Source organism: Coregonus lavaretus (assembly GCF_964263955.1).
Source record: "Coregonus lavaretus genome assembly, chromosome: 20".
Lineage (NCBI taxonomy): Eukaryota > Metazoa > Chordata > Actinopteri > Salmoniformes > Salmonidae > Coregonus > Coregonus lavaretus.
Genome location: NC_140007.1, coordinates 46,006,980 through 46,029,238, shown reverse-complemented (window position 1 = coordinate 46,029,238; position 22,259 = coordinate 46,006,980). Strand labels below are relative to the sequence as shown.

Genomic DNA, 22,259 nt, shown 5'->3' with positions numbered 1-22,259 from the left:
GCTTAGCCTGTGGTTCTGTTACTTGAGCGTAAATTGTTTGTCATTATGTTGCTGATGGCATTATTGTTCTTGGATGTTTTAGATAATAGTTATATATGTCAACATCACGAGCAGACAGCTGTTGATGTGATCGTTTCAAATGTCATTTGATGTGGGCTAGCTAGTTAAGTTAGCTAGCTAAGTATTCAAGATCAACATTCGACTTTGCACTCCCCGATCCGTTCGAGTTGGCTAACGTTAGGTAACGTTAGCTCAAGGGGCTTTCAACAGCTACACAATCTGGGATATTTCCTGCAATTCAATCAACGGTCGCTTCAGTTATTGATACCCATTGATTCTTGAAGAATATAGCTTATAAATGCCTGAGTTTAGTGCAACTATCTCACCCTATAACCCAAAGAGTGATAGGCCTAGCAAGGTTGTATGCTTTTGTCATTTGAGTACAATGTTTTTATAGCTTCAAATGTTGTTAAAAAGTATCAGAATTTCAGAATGTCATGGACTGTTTCAGTCCTTCCATCCAGAGATGTCTGAATTTGAGTGGTTATTTCTCCAGCCCCTGAGCTGAAGTGGTGGGGCTGCGGTTGCACATATTTGATCTATCCAAACACTAGCAGAACTGATTCAACTAGTCAACTAATCATCAAGTCTTTGGGTAGTTGAATCAGGTGTACTGGAGTTTGGATAGATCAAATACACTATATATACAAAAGTATGTGGATACCCCTTCAAGTTAGTGGATTCTGCTATTTCAGCCACACTCTTTGCTGACAGGTGTATAAAATCGAGCACACAGCCATGCAATCTCCATAGACAAACATTGGCAGTAGAATGGCCTCACTGAAGAGCTCAGTGACTTTGAACGTGGCACTGTCATAGGATGCCACCTTTTCAACAAGTCAGTTCGTCAAATTTCTGCCCTGCTAGAGCTGCCCCGGTCAACTGTAAGTTGTCTAGGAGCAACAACGGCGAAGTGGTAAACCACACAAGCTCAAAGAACGGGACCGCTGAAGCGCGTAGCGTGTAAGAATCGTCTGTCCTCGGTTGCCACACTCACTACCGAGTTCCAAACTGCCTCTGGAAGCAACGTCAGCACAATAACCTTTCGTCGGGAGCTTCATGAAATGGGTTTCCATGGCCGAGCAGCCGCACACAATCCTAAATTGACCATGCGCAACGCCAAGCGTCGGCTGGAGTGGTGTAAAGCTCGCCGCCATTGGACTCTGGAGCAGTGGAAAAGCTTTCTCTGGAGTGATGAATCACGCTTCACCGTCTGGCAGTCCAACAGTCGAATCCGGGTTTGGCGGATGCCAGGAGAATGCTACCTGCCCGACTGCATAGTTTCAACTGTAAAGTTGGGTGGAGGAAGAATAATAATCTAGGGCTGTTTTTCATGGTTCGGGCTTGGCCCCTTAGTTCCAGTGAAGGGAAATCTTAACGCTACAGTATACAATTACAGAGCCCTGACCTCAACCCCATCAAACACCTTTGGGATGAATTGGAACGCCAACTGCGAGCCAGGCCTAATCGCCCAACATCAGTGCCCGAACTCACTAATGCGCTTGCGGCTGAATGGAAGCAAGTCTCCGCAGCAATGTTCCAACATCTAGTGGAAAGCCTTCCCAGAAGAGTGGAGGCTGTTATAGCAGCAAATGGGGGGGGACCAACTCCATATTAATGCCCATGATTTTGGAATGAGAGGTCTGACAAGCAGGTGTCCACATACTTTTGGGCATGTAGTGTATGTGCAATAGCAGCTCTGCCACTTCAGCTCAGGGAGGGGGATGGAGAGATACAACCACTCAAATTCATAGACACATCTCTGAATGCAAGGACTGACAGACAGTCCATGACATGATACTTTTGAAAACAAATGGAAGCTACAAAAAACATTGTACTCAAGTTTAAAATTTAAAAATTTAAAATGCCATTTAGCAGACGCTTTTATCCAAAGCGACTTACAGTCATGCGTGCATACATTTTTTTTGTGTATGGGTGGTCCCGGGGATCGAACCCACTACCTTGGCGTTACAAGCGCCGTGCTCTACCAGCTGAGCTACAGAGGACAACAAAACATACAACCAGATATGTGAATCAGTTTGACCTGTGGCTGGTGGTCCCCCAGGACTCTAAACCACAACATGTAGGGTCCTAGCAAAATAAGTCCTCAGGGCTTGACATGCAGGGCTGCCCGCTGGCTTGGGGAGGTTTTGGAAGCTCTCGGGGCCAGTCGATCATCCCCGTCAGTGGAACAGTGGGACAAATTTTTTTTGTCATTATGCTATTTTTAATCTAAGCTATATAATTGATTTAAAAAATGAAAAAAGATTCCCGAAGCTGTTCGTTCGTTATCACACGCGCGCTGCTCACATGTAGCCTATAGATAATCTGTCAAGCAGATTGAGAGCTGCACACACTAACAGCTTGCTTGGAGCGGTTTACTGATGACAGACAGCGGTAAGGGTAGAGTGGTAGGCAAGATGTTCCCAGTGCTGATATCTAGCAGTAAATGCTAAGGCAAGAATGGGTATGCAAACCAGCTATTTAAAGTCTTGCTTGAATATTTGCCATATGCAATTCAGTCATCATGGAATAGCCTACTTTGAAAATCAGACGTTTTCTTTAGGCTCTTTTGGTCCTTGAAAAGTAATTGAAGTTATGGTAGGCAATTTTGTTGTTGTTGAAGTTCTACTGTTCCATTTCTGATCAGTTTTCTCGAGAGATGTATTTGCTTAGTTTGTTTCCCGCAATTTCAATTGACATGTGTTTTGCTGTAGTCTGTTGCGGTAAAACCACGTGCGGTTATTATGAGCAAGACGACACGGAGTTGTTGGCTTCAACTTGGTTTTTCATACAAGGCGTTACATTAAAAAGCGAACCCGTTTTTTTGGGTCGCTTTTTCATTTTAAAGCGTGATACAATAACTCCTCAATAACTCTTCAACCTCTCAAATGAAGAGACTGACTAGCTACATGGACAGACATCCTTAGTGTGTTTGTGTCAGGAGCATGCTGTCTATTTAGTCAGGCAATGGCCACATTATTCGGACATATTTTAGAATGTAAAACTAATGTGAATGTCAATGCATATTGCCATTGTGTAGGCCTATTAACAAAATGCATAATTCTTAAAGTGGTAATGCATACTTTTTTTTGCATACTTTTTGGGGGGAGTTTTTTCCCCCCTATTATTAAGGCTACTCATTGGCTGACTTGTTCTTGTATTTTGTTCTGTATTTATTCATGACATAGCATAATATATACTTGTCTTGAACTGTAGTTTTGTAATGCATTTGTTGTGTATTTTGTAATGATCCTCCCTCCTCATTTCCCATGTCGTTGCAGTGAATCTGAGATCCTACACCATGATAAACAGTATGAGCCATTCTACTCCTCCTTCGTGGCCCTCTCTGCACATTACATCACCACAGTCTGTGGACAAAGTACGTTCAGCTACCCATTAACCACCCAATAACTACCCATTTGACTAGTTTAACTACTTCCTGAATACCTACCGTTTTAACTACTTCCTGAATACCTACCATTTAACTACTTCCTGAATACCTACCATTTAACTACTTCCTGAATACCTACCATTTAACTACTTCAACTATTTCCTGAACACCTACCATTTAACTACTTCCTGAATACCTATCATTTTAACTAATTTAACTACTACTCCTTTGTACATGTATTTTGTTTTGTGAAAAGAGAAAAAAACATTTGATAGTAACGCGGATACAGTAGCCTAATTCTGCTTGCAGGCCTATTTATTTGGCTACTAATGTATCTGCGAATTAGTAATTAGAAGGCCACACATGCATGTTGTCTCACTCTGCTTCTTTTTGCCTTAGCCTAGTTACATTAGTGTTAGTTTGTGTTCTTCATGGCCTTGTAGTATATAAATGTACATTACAATTTTATACTGATCTTTAGTACATTTGATCATGAGGCAGTTCATATGAAATCTAATCTGTCGTCTTCCCTCGTCTGTTCCCTCCACCGACCTCTAGTCCCCAGAAACCAGTTGCTGTCAGTAGCAGCGGCCTGTAAAGTATTGATTGAGTTCTCACTGCTGCGGCTGGAGAACCCCGACGAAGCATGCGCCGTCTCACAGGTGAGAGAAGAAGAAGTGCATAGACCGTCCAATCCTCAAGCCTGTTCCCAGAGCTGTTTTGTGCTGTTTTTCCCAACTCCTATAGTCAATTGGTCACGCCAGAGTTGGGAAGACCGCGCAAACAGATCTGGGATCAGGCAGGCTATCCATCCTCCACTGCGTTTATCTAAACCTGCCCTGTGTATTTTATCTAGTCTGTTTTCCCACAGACGGGCAGCAGGGATTTGATTTTTTTCCTGTTTAATCTGGAATTCCTCCATGCAGTGCCTTCAGAAAGTATTTACACCCCTTGACTTTTTCCACATTTTGTTGTTACAGCCTGAATTTAAAAATGGATTAAATTGAGATTTTGTGTCACTGATCTACACACTATACCCCATAATGTCAAAGTGGAATTAAGATTTCTGAAATGTTTACAAATTTAATAAAACATTAAAAGCTGATAATGTCTCCAGTCAATAAGTATTCAACCCCTTTATGGCAAGCCTAAATTAGTTCAGGACTAAAAATGTGCTTAACAAGTCACATAAGAAGTTGCATGGACTTTTACTCTGTGTGCAATAATAGTTTTTAACATGATTTTTAAATGACTACCCCGTCTCTGTACCCTACAGATACAATTATCTGTAAGGTCCCTAAATCGAGCAGTGAATTTCAAGCACACATTCAACCAAAAAGACCAGGGAGGTTTTCCTATGGTTCGCAAAGAAGGGCACCTACTGGTTGATGGGTAAAAATAAGAAAAGTAGACCTTGAATATGCCTTTGAGCATAGTGAAGTTATTAATTACACTTTGGATGGTGGATCAATACCAGGGCCTAAAATTTACTTTTTTGTGCACCAGCCACTGTGTCAAGTATTTTTTATTATTTTTTAGTCATTTTAGCAGATGCTCTTATCCAGAGCGACTTAGTTAGTGAATACATTTTTTTTTTTTATACTGGCCCCCCGTGGGAATCGAACCCACAACCCTGGCGTTGCAATCACCATGCTCTATCAACTGAGCTACATCCCTGCCGGCCATTCCCTCCCCTACCCTGGACGACGCTGGGCCAATTGTGCGCCGCCCATGAGTCTCCCGGTCGCGGCCGGCTGCGACAGAGCCTGGATTTGAACCAGGATCTCTAGTGGCACAGTTAGCACTGCGATGCTCAGTGCCTTAGACCACTGCGCCACTCAGGAGACAAGTAGATTTAAAAAATCTTCCGGCCACTCAAATTTTTTTACTAGGCAAAATATTTTTGTTCGTTGAAATTACACCATCAAAACACAAAACAGATGAGCATGCTTTGTAATGTTTCTAAAACAATAAATGTTCGGAAATTATTCAGACCCCTTGACTTTTTCCACATTTTGTTACGTTACAGCCTTATTCTAAAATTGGTTAAATAAAATTTTTACTCATCAATCTACGCATAATACCCCATAATGACAAAGTGAAAACTGGTTTATTTTTGCATATATATAATACATTTTACTATGACATTTACATAAGTATACAGACCCTTTACTTAGTACTTTGTTGAAGCACCTTTGGCAGCAATTACAGCCTTGAGTCTTCTTGGGTATGACGCTTCAAGCTTGGCACACCTGTATTTGGGGAGTTTCTCCCATTCTTCTCTGCAGATCCTCAAGCTCTGTCAGGTTGGATGGGCAGCGTCGCTGCACAGCTATTTTCAGGTCTCTCCAGAGATGTTCGATCTGGTTCAAGTCCGGGCTCTGGCTGGGCCACTCAAGGACATTCAGAGACTTGTGCCGAAGCCACTCCTACGTTGTCTTGGCTGTGTGATTAGGGTCGTTGTCCTGTTAAAAGATTAACCTTCGCCCCAGTCTGAGGTCCTGAGTGCTCTGGAGCAGGTTTTCATCAAGGATCTCTCTGTACTTTGGTCCGTTCATCTTTCCCTCGATCCTGACGTCTCACAGTCCCTGCCGCTGAAAAACATCCCCACAGCATGATGCTGCCACCACCATGCTTCACCGTAGGGATGGTGCCAGGTTTCCTTCAGATGTGATGCTTGGAATTCAGGCCAAAGAGTTCAATCTTGGTTTCATCAGACCAGAGAATGTTGTTACTCATGGTCTGAGTGTCTTTAGGTGCCTTTTGGCAAACTCCAAGCGGGCTGTCATGTGCCTTTTACTAAGGAGTGGCTTCCGTCTGGCCACTCTACCATAAAGGCCTGATTGGTGGAGTGCTGCAGAGATGGTTGTCCTTCTGGAAGTTTCTCCCATCTCCACAGAGGAACTCTAGAGCTCTGTCAGAGTGACCATCGGGTTCTTGGTCACCTCCCTGACCAAGGCCATTCTCCCCCGATTGCTCAGTTTGGCCGGGCGGCCAGCTCTAGGAAGAGTCTTGGTGGTTCCAAACTTTTTCCATTGAAGAATGATGGAGGCCACTGTGTTCTTGGGGACCTTCAATGCTGCAGAAATGTTTTGGTACCCTTCCCCAGATCTGTGCCTCGACCAAATCCTGTCTTGGAGCTCTACGGACAATTCCTTCGACCTCATGGCTTGGTTTTTGCTCTGACATGCACTGTCAACTGTGGGACCTTATATAGACAGGTGTGTGCCTTCCAAATCATGTCCAATCAATAGAATTTACCACAGGTGGACTCCAATCAAGTTGTAGAAACATCTCAAGGATGATCAATGGAAACAGGATGCACCTGAGCTCAATTTCGAGTCTCATAGCAAAGGGTCTGTTTTTAATTTTTTATAAATTAGCAAAAAATTATAAAAAACTGTTTTCGATTTGTTATTATGGGGTATTGTGTTTAGATCGATGAGGAAAATGTTTTATTTGATCCATTTTAGAATAAGGCTGTAACGTAACAAAATGTGGAAAAAGGTAAGGGGTCTGAATACTTTCCGAATGCACTGTATTTTCAAGCATGGTGGTTACCGCATGTTATGGGTATGCTTGTCATCGGCAAGGACTGGAGTTTTTTTTAGGATAAAAAAAAAAAGTAATAGAGCTAAGCACAGGCAAAATCCTAGAAGAAGACCTGGTTCAGTTTTACAACAGACACTGAGACAAATTCACCTTTTCAGCAGGACAATAACCTAAAACACAAGGCCAAATATACAATGGAGTTGCTTACCAAGACGACATCGAATGTTCCTGAGTGGCCTAGTTATAGTTTTGACTTCAATCGACTTGAAAACCTATGGCAAGACTTGAAAATGGCTGTCTAGCAATGATCCACAACCAACTTGACAGAGCATGACACATAAAAAAAAAAAGAGTAAGAGTAATGGCCAAATATTGTACAATCCAGGTGTGCAAAGCTATTAGAGATTGACCCAGAAACACTCAACTGTAATGCCAAATACTAATCTAATCAATATATATTACTGTTTTATTTTCCATTTTATACTAAATCAAATAGAAATTTCTTCCACATTGACATTATTTTGTGTAGATAATTTACAAAAAATAGCAAATCCATTTTTTTTATCCCACTTTTTGACACAACCATGTGGGGGAAAAGTCAACGGTTGTGAAAACTTTCTGAAAGCGATGTGTATAATTGAAACTCACCTTAATTCCTTTGCAAAATCCTGATATTCTTGTGTTGTCCTGGTCACATCCCAGTAAGACTGTCCATTTTCCTGTTCTCCACCCTCTTCTCTTCAGAAACACCTGATCCTCTTGATCAAGGGGTTGTGTACCGGCTGCAGCCGCCTGGACAGGACCGAGATCATCACCTTCACAGCCATGATGAAGTCGGCCAAACTGCCCCAGACCGTCAAGACACTCTCCGACGGTGAGTCCTCTGCTTTGCTGAGATCCAATCTCACTGTATCAACATTGTTAAAGATAGACTCAGTAGATAAGTATCAGTTCATTCTGTGGTCCTCTGTAGCTCAGCTGGTAGAGCACGGCGCTTGTAACGCCAGGGTAGTGGGTTCGATCCCCGGGACCACCCATACGTAAAAATTTATGCACACATGACTGTAAGTCGCTTTGGATAAAAGCGTCTGCTAAATGGCATTATTATTATTATTATTATTATTATTCTGCCTATGTTGTTGGATTATGTAAAATATAGCCTATACAATTGTTAGGGTGACAATGTTTGTAAACAAACCAATGGATTATATGATGTCATGCTTTGCAAGCAACTGAGCTCAGTCATTTTTGGCGCCAACAGGGTTAGGGTTAGACAGCTATGGTGCTAGTCTACTCAACAGGGTTAGGGTTAGACAGCTATGGTGCTAGTCTACTCAACAGGGTTAGGGCCAGACAGCTATGGTGCTAGTCTACTCAACAGGGTTAGGGCCAGACAGCTATGGTGCTAGTCTACTCAACAGGGTTAGGGTTAGACAGCTATGGTGCTAGTCTACTTGTTGCTAAGTTGTTCCCCATGATGAAATTGGGGAGGGAACTGTGGATCGGCCGCCGTCTATCCATCCGTTCATACGTTAGTCACGCGGTATCTCAGACAGCACTGGCCCTATTTGATTAAACTTGGGGGAATGAAGCGTCTTGCCATAGAGATCCGGCATTTACTAAATTACACTGATTGGCCCAAGGGGGGAGCGATGGTAATGAACTGAAATGTGTGAGTCCTTCTTCTCCAGCAGGGGGCGTTTTTTCTCTCTCACCAAGCGAGGAGTTTTTGTATGGAAGTCAAAGTGTTGAATTTGGTTTACAAAAAAATGGAATGGTTTATTTGCTCGAATAGAAGTTTCCTAGTGCTTAGGTTGTCAAGAGGGTACTGATAAGTAGGACACGTGACATCCTGGCAACTTTGAGAGAGAAAAAAATATTTTATATTGGTTCTGCCTGTTGTTCACACGCGTGTATCTGTACCTGATCTTGCCTCCTCCCGACTGCTGTTCCAAAATATTTTGGAAAACATGGCGACCGTTTTTTTGAGCTGAAGCGAGAGAAAATCAACTCCCATGTTTGAGTGAGATGTTAGCCATTCGTGTCTCGTATGTTACTCCACTACAATATTATATAACGATACGTTAATACGTACATGCTGTGTTCAGTTTGTCATGTTTAACTGCCGAAAGTATCCACGGTGGCGCGCATGCTAAGTCAAATAGGCTAATTCGCTAGCTAGCCATGTAGATTTTACATATTTGTTTTTCGTTTTAGATTTGTTTTTTTGTATGTTTAACTAGCTGGATGAATACCATTTATAATTCCTAGCTTAGATTTGTGAAGTAAGACGTTTTCTAAATCTAGTCATCCTTATATTTGCGTTGCCATTGACTTGACTGGCAGGAGGTTGAGTGGATACCCAGGGCAGCGGCGAGACCTCTTTGTTAGATAATACATTCCAGTACAAATGTGGAAGCAAACAGGCAGCAACAAGCTATAGCAATAGGAAATAAATGGGGAAATTGAGTTTGAAGTTAAAATATGCTTCATAAAAAAATCTATTATTGTTGTCCATGTGCTCATTGCTCATCATTGCTCCAGTGTCTCATACCCCACTCTATTGCCAGCAACATTGCTCTGCAACATTGCCTAAGAAAATGACCAGTGTATCAAGGCCTTTTGTCTCGGAAATCCCAGAGCTATGCTGAAACATTGTTAACATTGTGGGAGGCAAGCTGTCAGCTTAGGGAGATGGAAAACATGGGGATGAAATAACTGATTGCTGCACAGTTTAGTTTCCTGTCACTAACCACGTTTCCATCCACAGTTTAGTTTCCTGTCACTAACCACGTTTCCATCCACAGTTTAGTTTCCTGTCACTAACCACGTTTCCATCCACAGTTTAGTTTCCTGTCACTAACCACGTTTCCATCCACAGTTTTTATGCGGGAAGTTTTGTTAACATTTTATAAATGCCTGTGGGAATCGAACCCACAACCCTGGCGTTGCAAACGCCATGCTCTACCAACTGAGCTACATCCCTGCCGGCCATTCCCTCCCCTACCCTGGACGACGCAGGGCCAATTGTGCGCCGCCCCATGGGTCTCCCGGTCGCGGCCGGCTACGACAGAGGCTGGATTCGAACCAGGATCTCTAGTGGCACAGCTAGCACTGCGATGCAGTGCCTTAGACCTCTGCGCCACTCGGGAGACTTTTGTGTGCACTACGTCGTCACGCACTGATTTTTTTATCTGCAACAAGTCCATTTGGTAGAAACACCACTGGTGGGAAAATGCCTAATATTTAAGAATATTCGCATGAAAATCTGTCACCGATTGGATGGAAACCTAGCTATTGTTGTATAATATGAAACTGCCCATGCGCTAGTGGTCTAGACCTGGTCTTATCAGTCCATGAACATGTATATGTAGGACCCTATCAAATCGGTGTTGCGGAGAACCCAGACGGAATCGCGGAATCCAGACATTAAAACGGAATTCAACAATATTCAAAAATGTATTGAACTTTACTAGAAAATGCATTCATTTGCCCAAGCTAATCATAAGACACGAACAAAATGCATCAGTGATTTGGTATTTTCCTGCAACTTTCTGAAACGGCACAGGAATGGCCCTGTCTGTGTCTGTGTCTGTGTCTGTGTCTGTGTGTGTGTGGTGCGCGGGTATGTCTCCACTTTGTGTAGCCATTAGTGAAAATGCTAATGATAACCTTCTTCTGGTAGAGATGGAAAGGCTTTTAAAAAAACCTTTTAAATTAAATGTTATAGCCCAAATACAGTCTTTGACATTTTTTATTTTTAAATCATCACTGTATGTCTAGTACATTTTATGAAAATAACTCATTTTTGTAAAAATGTATTTCCCTGATCCACCTTTTGGCCCTTGAAATGCTCAGTCTGATCGTGTGGGCGTTAGGAAACAAATTTGAAGATATTTTCATACACAGCCCTGATTAGCTGATTGGATGGTCTAGAGCCCACCCCCTTACCCAGATGAACAGTCATTGGTCTATTGTAATCAGATCACATTGTGACGTCATGATGTGGGCCAAAAGTTCCATCCTGCCCGAACAGGCTGAAATTCCAGGATTTTTTTTTCAAACCGCTCGTACACAAAAAAGGCATCATAATTTTCAAAATTTCAGAGTGTTATTTCGACCTCCCAGTGTAAAAAATAAAGGGAAATCACATTTTAACTGCACTGCCCCTTTATCTACAATGTAGCTTATGCCTACCTGGCATGATATCATGATAATTTGCATCAATCCAGTTGCCATTTGTTTAGCAAACTCTGCAATCACATGACAATCACCCAACAATCTGAATTTCTAAGATTTTTCCCAGACCTCGAAAGTGGTCTCCTCATGCGGTTTAAGCATTGTGTTGTGGACTTAGAACATCAAATTGTGTTTTCCTATTTAAAAAAAAAAAAAGAGTGATTATTCTTTTTTTCTACGGAAACCTGAAAAAATAGGGGGGGAATCGGGGGGGAAATATTTTATAGAGCCCTATATACTGTTATTTAGAAGATATTCTATTTGACTTTATTGGGTTCTATCCTATACTCCAGTCTATTGGTCTAGACAGTGTCTCATCACCAGTCTATGGACCAGTGTTATTTGACTAGTGCTGGGCTGTGCTGGCAGAAAGAGAGCTTTGTTCCCCTGCTTCTGTCAGTAGGGATTTAGCCCTCGCACATTCCCACATGGATGGTCATTGGTCCCTGCCCAGGGACAGGGTTGTGTGTCTGTGTGTGCTTGTCAGTGTTTTCTGTATTTGTGTGTCTGTCTGTGTGTGTGTAGACCTGTGTGTCCTGTAGTGTTGTCACGATACCAGAATTTTGACTTCGATACCATGTTTAGTATCACGATACTCGATATCATATTAGCCAAAGTCATAGAATGTCACTCGATCCAAACAGATAAACTCGGCTACTGCTCTGTTCAATCGGTGGGCATCTTTTCAGTTCAATATCATTAGATTTTAAATGTTTTACGTCAAACATGTTCAGAGACAGCCATGTATACATTAATGAATCAATTAGACAATCAATTTGACTTTGTTTTTAATCTATCTAACTACGTAACATAATCGTAATAATTTATTTGAATGGTAAATCTCTTGATAAACTGGGTAAATTTAAGAAAATATTCACAATACAGGTGAATGCATATTCAAAAGGTTTGTGTGCATGCATTGAGTTATTGAGCTTGATTTTGGCTGTTTTTAATGTGGCTACAGATTGACAAACAATCTGTATCCCTTTCATGTGGCATTTATTTTATTGTAGTCATCAACAACATTTGCATAGAAGTAGCTTATTTTTTATAAAAGTGTGCCCTGTCTCTTTAACCAGTAATTACGTCATTTACGGCCTGTCGGAGCCCTCAGTTCTCTGAGGCAATATATTTTTGCCTGAGGGAGAGACATGAGGGAGACTGATTTTAAGTGAATGAATAAAGTTATGGGTGGCAATCGGCTTTGAAAACAGCATATTTTGCGTTATGGTTTTGCATGTTATCACAAACAAAGTACTAGGGTTGACATTTTAGTTTCAGCAGTAAACTTGCATGTTATCACTGCGCCACTCGGAAGGCCCGTATTACGTTTCTTTTTATAATAAAAAAAAAAACTGCCTACTTCTTGCCGATGACAAGCATACCCATAACATGATGCAGCCACCACCATTCAACTTTTCATTTGTAATTAATTTGTATACATCATTCTGACAACAAACAAAATTCCACGGACATTATGGGGTATTGTGCGTAGGCCAGTGACACAAAATATACATTTAATCCATTTTTAAATTCAGGCTGTAACACAACAAAATTTGGAAAATGTCAAGCGGTGTGAATACTTTCTGAAGGCACTGTAGCCTACAAAGCTGGAATCTACCGGTATCTTTTTTGCATTGTGAAGTTATTCTAGCCTGTGTGGTCATTGTTTTGCGAACAGTAATGAACAGTTTCAATATTTCTTCATGCCGTGTCGCATTATTCAACTAACTGTGTTAACTTCTGTGCATGGTGAGTGGGGAGCTCATATGATTTAGCCCAGTCTTCCAGTGCAGGCTAGCAGTGAGCAAGTGGAGCAGGCAGGGTGGGGAGCTAACATGATGCAGACCAGACTCCCAGTGCAGGCTAGCAGTGAGCAAGTGGAGCAGGCAGGGTGCGCTCCGTGGCGGACGTCGGCTGCGCTGAAAGACGGACCTGTTTTGATCCTTGAGCCCCATTTGACAGAAGTGCTGAAAGTAACAAACATTCTAGTACCGAACCGCTTTTCATGTTGTAGTATCAAAGTTTCTGTATACCGTGGAACACTAGAGTCTCTCGTGTGTCTCTGAGTCTGTCTCTTTCTTTTCCGTCTTTGTTATGCCCATGTCTACGTGTGTTCGGTTTCTCTCCTGTCTCTACCGGTCTGTTTCTACCGGTCTGTCTCACTCTGCCCTGTGTCTCCCCCTCTCTCAGTGGAGGACCAGAAGGAGGTGCTGTCTCCAGTGAACCCTGAGCTGCGACACAAGGAAGTACAGATGAACTTCTTCAATCAGCTGACCTCTGTGTTCAACCCTGACCTCACCCTGCTGGCCTCTCCCTCAGGACACACACAGGTCAGTGTAACAGGAAGAGCAGACTAGGAACTGTAAGATGGGGATTGACAATCGACCAGACTAGGAGCAATGTGCTTTTGATTATATTCACTTTGCATTTTGAAGGGATAGTTGTATCTTATTTCCGACTTACCGACGGGGTCGTTTCATGTCAATTTGTATTTGCATTTTCACTTCTGAAACACAAAGGGGGGTTTTGTAATTCAGTCTTTTACTGTTGTGCTGCCTGTTCAGGCGGAGAGTGAGAGTGACGACCAGGCCACGACAGACCAGACCTTCCAGGCCAAAATGAAGAATGCCTTCGTGTCCCAGAACGTGTCCAGTCTCCAGGAGCTGGGCGGGTCAGAGAAGTTGCTGCGTGTCTGCCTCAACCTCCCTTACTTCCTGCGCTATATCAACCGGTTCCAGGACGCCGTCTCAGCCAACTCCTTCTTCATCATGCCCGCCACCGTCGGAGACGCAACCGCTGTCCGCAACGGGTGGGTTGTGGGAATTTTGGGGGGAGTGTTTCTGGAATTTTTGGGGATTTGTATTTCTAGAACTTTGCCAACAAACCTACTTGTCTTACCGAACAGATTTCTCTGGTCCTCCAATATATTGCCGCTCTATAGCAATCAATACGTTTGGATGAGTGATTTGTTGTTGTCATAGAACAAATACGTTCAAGTCAGTTGTCTTGTCTATTTATAATTGGACCGAGACCCATATATGGACCCACTTTGTTGATGTATCAGTGCTCCGAGTTGGTTCTTGTACTTCATCATTTAATGCCGTGTCCAACTGCTGATGTGCATTGGGAGGCAGTATGCCTCTGAGCTCTGTAGCTCTCTCTTTTTGATCTGTCATGTTATTCATGCGTCATCATCAATATTTCTGGCTCACTGCCACTGCTTACCTCAGTGTTTTTTGTGGTGTCGCTGACATTGTGTGTGACCTCTCTGACTATGGTCCCCCCCCTCAGGTTCCACTCCCTGGTGATAGATGTGACCATGGCCCTGGACACCCTGTCCCTGCCCGTCCTGGAGCCCCTGACCCCTGGGAGACTGCTGGACATGACTGTCCTGGCCCTCAGCTGTCTCTACGCCGGTACGTTATGGGTTCAGTGTTGGGTTCCATCTCTGGTTTGGACATGTATAGTAGCGTACTGTCCCTTTTTTAATGGCAGAGTATAGTCAAGTCAACTTTTCAAGCTGATAGTGCTGAGCGATTTAGTGCTTTCTGATGTAGTTTCGGTAAGGTTATAAACGGATTATCACGGATTTCTATAATTTTTTTGAACATTAAATGCACTATGCATTAATGTGGGTTGAATGCTGTAACAACACAGAATAAAAATATCAATAAAAGTCCCATGATGGTAGTGACTGCCCATTACTGCTTATTTTTTAAATTTTACCTTTATTTAACTAGGCAAGTCAGTTAAGAACAAATTCTTATTTACAATGACGGCCTACACCGGCCAAACCCGGGACGACGCTGGGCCAATTGTGCGCCGCCCTATGGGACTCCCAATCACAGCCGGTTGTGATACAGCCTGGAATCGAAACAGGGGGCTGTAGTGACGCCTCAAGCACTGAGATGCAGTGCCTTAGACCGCTGAGATGCAGTGCCTTAGACCGCTGAGATGCAGTGCCTTAGACCGCTGAGATGCAGTGCCTTAGACCGCTGAGATGCAGTGCCTTAGACCGCTGAGATGCAGTGCCTTAGACCGCTGAGATGCAGTGCCTTAGACCGCTGAGATGCAGTGCCTTAGACCGCTGAGATGCAGTGCCTTAGACCGCTGAGATGCAGTGCCTTAGACCGCTGAGATGCAGTGCCTTAGACCGCTGAGATGCAGTGCCTTAGACCGCTGAGATGCAGTGCCTTAGACCGCTGAGATGCAGTGCCTTAGACCGCTGAGATGCAGTGCCTTAGACCGCTGAGACGCAGTGCCTTAGACCGCTGAGACGCAGTGCCTTAGACCGCTGAGACGCAGTGCCTTAGACCGCTGAGACGCAGTGCCTTAGACCGCTGAGACGCAGTGCCTTAGACCGCTGAGACGCAGTGCCTTAGACCGCTGAGACGCAGTGCCTTAGACCGCTGAGACGCAGTGCCTTAGACCGCTGAGATGCAGTGCCTTAGACCGCTGAGATGCAGTGCCTTAGACCGCTGAGAAGCAGTGCCTTAGACCGCTGAGACGCAGTGCCTTAGACCGCTGAGACGCAGTGCCTTAGACCGCTGAGACGCAGTGCCTTAGACCGCTGAGACGCAGTGCCTTAGACCGCTGAGACGCAGTGCCTTAGACCGCTGAGACGCAGTGCCTTAGACCACTGAGATGCAGTGCCTTAGACCGCTGAGATGCAGTGCCTTAGACCGCTGAGATGCAGTGCCTTAGACCGCTGAGATGCAGTGCCTTAGACCGCTGAGATGCAGGGCCTTAGACCGCTGAGATGCAGGGCCTTAGACCGCTGAGATGCAGGGCCTTAGACCGCTGCGATGCAGTGCCTTAGACCGCTGAGATGCAGTGCCTTAGACCGCTGAGATGCAGTGCCTTAGACCGCTGAGATGCAGTGCCTTAGACCGCTGAGATGCAGTGCCTTAGACCGCTGAGACGCAGTGCCTTAGACCGCTGAGATGCAGTGCCTTAGACCGCTGAGACGCAGTGCCTTAGACCGCTGAGATGCAGGGCCTTAGACCGCTGAGACGCAGTGCCTTAGACCGCTGAGACGCAGTGCCTTAGACCGCTGAGACGCAGTGCCTTAGACCGCTGAGATGCAGTGCCTTAGACCGCTGAGACGCAGTGCCTTAGACCGCTGAGATGCAGTGCCTTAGACCGCTGAGATGCAGTGCCTTAGACCGCTGAGACGCAGTGCCTTAGACCGCTGAGACGCAGTGCCTTAGACCGCTGAGACGCAGTGCCTTAGACCGCTGAGACGCAGTGCCTTAGACCGCTGAGATGCAGTGCCTTAGACCGCTGAGATGCAGTGCCTTAGACCGCTGAGATGCAGTGCCTTAGACCGCTGAGAGGCAGTTCCTTAGACCGCTGAGAGGCAGTGCCTTAGACCGCTGAGACGCAGTGCCTTAGACCGCTGAGACGCAGTGCCTTAGACCGCTGAGACGCAGTGCCTTAGACCGCTGAGATGCAGGGCCTTAGACCGCTGAGACGCAGTGCCTTAGACCGCTGAGACGCAGTGCCTTAGACCGCTGAGACGCAGTGCCTTAGACCGCTGAGATGCAGTGCTTTAGACCGCTGAGATGCAGTGCCTTAGACCGCTGAGATGCAGTGCCTTAGACCGCTGAGAGGCAGTTCCTTAGACCGCTGAGAGGCAGTGCCTTAGACCGCTGAGATGCAGTGCCTTAGACCGCTGAGAGGCAGTGCCTTAGACCGCTGAGACGCAGTGCCTTAGACCGCTGAGACGCAGTGCCTTAGACCGCTGAGACGCAGTGCCTTAGACCGCTGAGACGCAGTGCCTTAGACCGCTGAGATGCAGTGCCTTAGACCGCTGAGACGCAGTGCCTTAGACCGCTGAGACGCAGTGCCTTAGACCGCTGAGATGCAGTGCCTTAGACCGCTGAGAGGCAGTTCCTTAGACCGCTGAGATGCGGTGCCTCAGACCGCTGAGATGCGGTGCCTTAGACCGCTGAGATGCAGGGCCTTAGACCGCTGAGATGCAGTGCCTTAGACCGCTGAGATGCAGTGCCTTAGACCGCTGAGATGCAGGGCCTTAGACCGCTGAGACGCAGGGCCTTAGACCACTGCGCCACTCGGGAGCCCACTTATTAACCATCAGATATTCAAATGACTATTTCAGTTGTTGTGTATATTACATTTGTTTTATTTGATTACTTTATTAATTAATTCCAAGTAATCTCAACATCACTATTTTAGTAGTTCTTCAAAGTAAATAAGGCATACTTTTATGACTGCTGAATACCAACTATCAATCACTTGTGGTCGTCTGTAGCTCAGCTGGTAGAGCACGGCGCTTTTAACGCAAAGGTAGTGGGTTCGATCCCCGGGGACCACCCATACACTAAAAAAAATTTATGCACACATGACTGTAAGTCTCTTTGGATAAAAGCGTCTGCTAAATGGCTTATTATTATTATTATTATTATTACTTGGATCATGTATTTTCAGGTAGAGATGCGAAGCAACTGCCCTCTTATTCCTCTCCATCACACGTCTTCCATCTCTTCTGCCCCACGCAGACCGGACACGTAGGCGCAATGAATTATGGTCATTGTAGTTAATTACAACATTTTCTGTGCTGAACAGTGTAGATTATCGGCCTGTTGGAAACTACAACTCCCTAATACATCGCACAGTTCGGGCTTGATCTGATTAGTCTCTAGAGAAACTGCGCATTGAGCTGAAAAAAATTAACAAATGCTAAATGGGATTCAAGTAATTGAACACACGTCGGTCAATGAGTTGTTTAAAAACCGGAAAATGACCGACATTTCAGATAATCGCTCAGCACTACAAGCTGAAAATCAATATTCTTCTGACTGGGCTTAATCATGAGTTTTGTACAATGATTTTAGTCTGGAAATCATTTATTTAGTGGAGATATGTTTTACTTTGGTTTTGACTTCTCCTGCTCCTACCTCCTAATCATGGTTGCTGCCTCATCATTGACTGACTGTATCTATAATACTAATGCGTGCTCCTCCTCTCCTCCAGGCGTGAGCGTTGCCACGTGCATGGCCATCCTGCAGGTTGGCAGCGGCCTGCAGCTCCGCACAGCCTCCACCGGCTCCAAAGAGGAGGACTATGAAAATGACGCTGCTACCATCGTACAGAAATGTGTAAGTGTATATATATTGAGTGTACAAAATATTAAGAACACTTTCCTAATATTGGGTTTCAACCCCTTTAGCCCTCAGGACGGCCTCAATTCATTTACATTTACGTCATTTAGCAGACGCTCTTATCCAGAGTGACTTACAAATTGGTGCATTCACCCTATAGCCAGTGGGATAACCACTTTACACATTAAAAAAAAAAATTTTTTGGGGGGGTGGGTAGAAGGATTACTTTATCCTATCCCAGGTATTCCTTAAAGAGGTGGGGTTTCAAATGTCTCCGGAAGGTGGTGAGTGACTCCGCTGTCCTGGCGTCGTTGGGGGCATGGACTCTACAAGGTGTCGAAAGCGTTCCACAGGGATGCTGGCCCCATGTTGACTCCAATGCTTCCCAAAGTTGTGTCAAGTTGGCTGGTTGTCCTTTGGGTGGTGGACCATTCTTGATACACACAGGAAACTGTTGAGCGTGAAAAACCCAGCAGCATTGCACATTTTTGACACAAACCGGTGCACCTGGCACCTACTACCATACCCCCGTTCAAAGGCACTTACATTTTTTGTCTTGCCCATTCACCCTCTGAATGGACACACATACACAATCCATGTCTCAATTGTCTCAAGGTTTAAAAATCCTTCTTTAACCTGTCTCCTCCCCTTCATCTACACTGATTGAAGTGGATTTAACAAGTGACATCAATAAGGGATCATAGCTTTCACCTGGTCAGTCATAGCTTATATATATATATATATATATATATATATATATATATATATATATATATATATATATATATATATATACATACATACATACATACATACGTACGTACTTACACCACTGGGTGCACCGATGGTATCTGTAGTACTCTGTATCAGCCTGATAAGGGACTCATCTGAAAAAAATGATGGCATCAGTGCACCCCAATCCTCTACTCCAATAAATAGGATATCAGGAAACACATTCTTCTCTCTTGGTTGCTTTTGATTGAGCTAATTTCTCATTGGCTCTGTGTGTTTTTGAAACAGCTGGACATTTATGAAATGATCGGCCAAGCCATCAGCAGCTCTCGCAGAGCTGGAGGAGAGCATTACCAGAACTTCCAGCTGCTGGGCGCGTGGTGTCTGCTGAACAGCCTCTACCTGATACTGAACCTGAGTCCCACAGCCCTGGCCGACAAGGGCAAGGAGAAGGACCCTCTGGCCGCCCTCAGGGTCCGAGACATCGCATCCCGCACCAAGGACGGCGCCGGGTCCCCTAAACTGGGCCCTGCCAAAGGGTGGGTGGCGCTCTTGTAGTTTTTCACCGTTGTTGTGCTGATAAATGGTTAATGGTAAGATTGCGTACAACAATCTCCATGAAATTAACATAAAGTGACAACTAACGATCCTACCTTAAACTGTCTACATTTTCCAAGCAATATATAACTATTTGAGAATATACTTTTATTTTCAAAACTTTGGACCTGAAAGTACCAAAGAAAGACCAATGAAAACGTCTGTTTGCTGTTCCGGTGTTCTCTCGCCTCAGACATCAAGGCTTTGGTGTCCTGTCGGTGATCCTGGCTAACCACGCCATCAAGCTGCTCACCTCCCTGTTCCAAGACCTGCAAGTGGAGGCTCTGCACCGGGTCAGTGCAGTAAGTAACAAACACTCTCTCCACTGCTGCTTATTTTCCCCAAAACATCTGGGACGGTTACATGGACACAACGTTTCTTATCGAACTGGGACACAAATATTTTGAAAATATGTTCTCAGGCTAACAACCAGATATATATATATACCCTTTGATAGATTAATGATATATGAAAAATATGATTTATCAATAAAAATCCAGCCCACACCATACATGGATCAATCATTATTTTCATTATTTTCATAATTGATGATGATTCTTATGCTTGAGACCCAGTGAAGCTCCAGCCCTCTGTCTCCCTCTCTCTCTGTCTCCCTCTCTCTCTGTCCCCCTCTCTCTTTGTCCCCACTCTGTCTCTCTCTCTCCCTCTCTCTGTCCCCCTCTCTGTCTCCCTGTCTCTCTGTCTCCCCTGTCCCTGTCTCCCCTGTCCCTCTCTCCGTCTCCCTCTGTCCCCCTCTCTCTGTCCCCCCCCCTCTCTCCGTCTCCCTCTGTCTCCGTCTCCCTCTGTCCCCCCCCCTCTCTCCGTCTCCCTCTGTCTCCGTCTCCCTCTGTCCCCCTCTCTCTGTCTCCCTCTGTCCCCCTCGCTCCGTCTCCCTCTGTCCCCCTCGCTCTGTCTCCCTCTGTCCCCCTCTTTCCCTCTCTCTGTCCCCCTCTCTCTGTCCCCCCCTCTCTGTCTCCCCCTCGTCTCCCCCTTCTGTACCGCTCTCCCTCCCCCTCTGTTCCCCCTCGTCTCCCCCTCTGTTCCCCCTCGTCTCCCCCTCTGTTCCCCCTCGTCTCCCCCTTCTGTACCGCTCTCCCTCCCCCTCTGTTCCCCCTCCCCTCCTCCCCGTCTGTTCCCCCCTCCCCCTCTGTTCCCCTCCCTCCCACCCCCCTCTCTCCCCCTCCTTCCTTCTCCTCTCTCCCTCCCTCTCTCCCCAGGGTTGGGCAAGTGACGGGCCCCCAGCAGAGCTCAACATCATGGCCCAGAGCACCTCCATCCAGAGGGTGCAGAGACTCCTAGACTCTGTTCCCCTTACCAACCTGCTGTTCAACCTGCTCTCCACATCATACAAGAAGGTATTTACCAAAACTGTTTTTAAATTATATATACTGAACAAAATGGTCCCATGTTTTTCCATACGCACAAAAAGCTTATTTCTCTCAAATGTTGTGCACAAATTTGTTTACATCCCTGTTAGTGAGCATTTCTCCTTTGCCAAGATAATCCATCCACTTGACAGGTGTGGTATATCAAGAAGCTGATTAAACAGCATGATCATTACACAGTTGCACCTTGTGCTGGGGACAATAAAAGGCCACTCTAAAGCGTGCAGTTTTGTCTCACAACACAATGCCACAGATGTCTCAAGTTTTCAGGGAGCGTGCAATTGGCACGCTGACTGCAGGAATGTCCACCAGAGCTGTTGCCAGAGAATTTAATGTTCATTTCTCAACCATAAGCCGCCTCCAACATCGTTTTAGAGAATTTGTCAGTATGTCCAACCGGCCTCACAACCGCAGACCACGTGTAACCACGCCAGCCCAGGACCTCCACATCTGGCTTCTTCACCTGCCACCCTGACAGCTGACGAAACTGAGGAGTATTTCTGTCTGTAATAATGGCCTTTCGTGGGGAAATACTCATTCTGATTGGCTGGGCCTGGCTGCCCCGTGGCCCACCCATGGCTCCACCCCTGCCCAGTCATGTGAAATACATAGATTAGGTCCTAATGAATTTATTTAAATTGACTGATTTCCTTCTATGAACTGTAACTCAGTAAAAATCTTTGAAATTGTTGAATGTTTTATATGTTTTATATTTTTGTTGAGTATATTAAAAATATATATATTTTGATGTAACAGAGAGGATGACAGTTGGGGAAAATAGAGGTTGTTTCAAAGGGCAGACAGTAGGCCAGATTCACCACCATAGATGTGTGCTGGAGGCTCCAGCATTACCACTAAACCAGCCAGGCCACTACCGTATGGTCTCATCTGGTCCTCATAGGCCTGCCATGCGGGCATCATGTGGTAACCACACTTTTAATCTGGTATAGTCTGTATGTGACATGGAAACCGCTCTTCCTCTATGACACTTGATCTGTGTCTGCATTCTCCTCCAGTAAATAATTATTACAATCTGCCACTCAGTTTTTGACAAATCCTCAATTTCTATCCCTGCTTCTAATACAGCAGGCTTTGAAGGCTTTGAAAAAGGTATAAGCGCCTGGCCTGAATAATGCCTGTCTTGACGTGTTGCACCCCCCCCCCCCCCTCACC

The 22,259-nt window shown here is 44.9% G+C and overlaps 1 protein-coding gene across 1 annotated transcript in view; it reads left to right on the top strand.

The window, feature by feature from the left end:
* LOC311147989 (E3 ubiquitin-protein ligase UBR4-like) overlaps positions 1-22,259 on the top strand; it is a gene marked incomplete at its 5' end in the record, with an annotated part of 129,360 nt that overhangs the window by 570 nt on the left and 106,531 nt on the right. The window contains 10 exons of the mRNA XM_084184859.1: positions 3,345-3,442; positions 4,013-4,116; positions 7,751-7,880; positions 13,439-13,578; positions 13,813-14,057; positions 14,540-14,664; positions 18,245-18,369; positions 19,393-19,643; positions 19,895-20,003; positions 20,919-21,056. Of these exons, the coding sequence (XP_084040985.1) occupies positions 3,345-3,442; positions 4,013-4,116; positions 7,751-7,880; positions 13,439-13,578; positions 13,813-14,057; positions 14,540-14,664; positions 18,245-18,369; positions 19,393-19,643; positions 19,895-20,003; positions 20,919-21,056 (1,465 nt within the window). The remainder of the gene's footprint in view (positions 1-3,344; positions 3,443-4,012; positions 4,117-7,750; positions 7,881-13,438; positions 13,579-13,812; positions 14,058-14,539; positions 14,665-18,244; positions 18,370-19,392; positions 19,644-19,894; positions 20,004-20,918; positions 21,057-22,259) is intronic.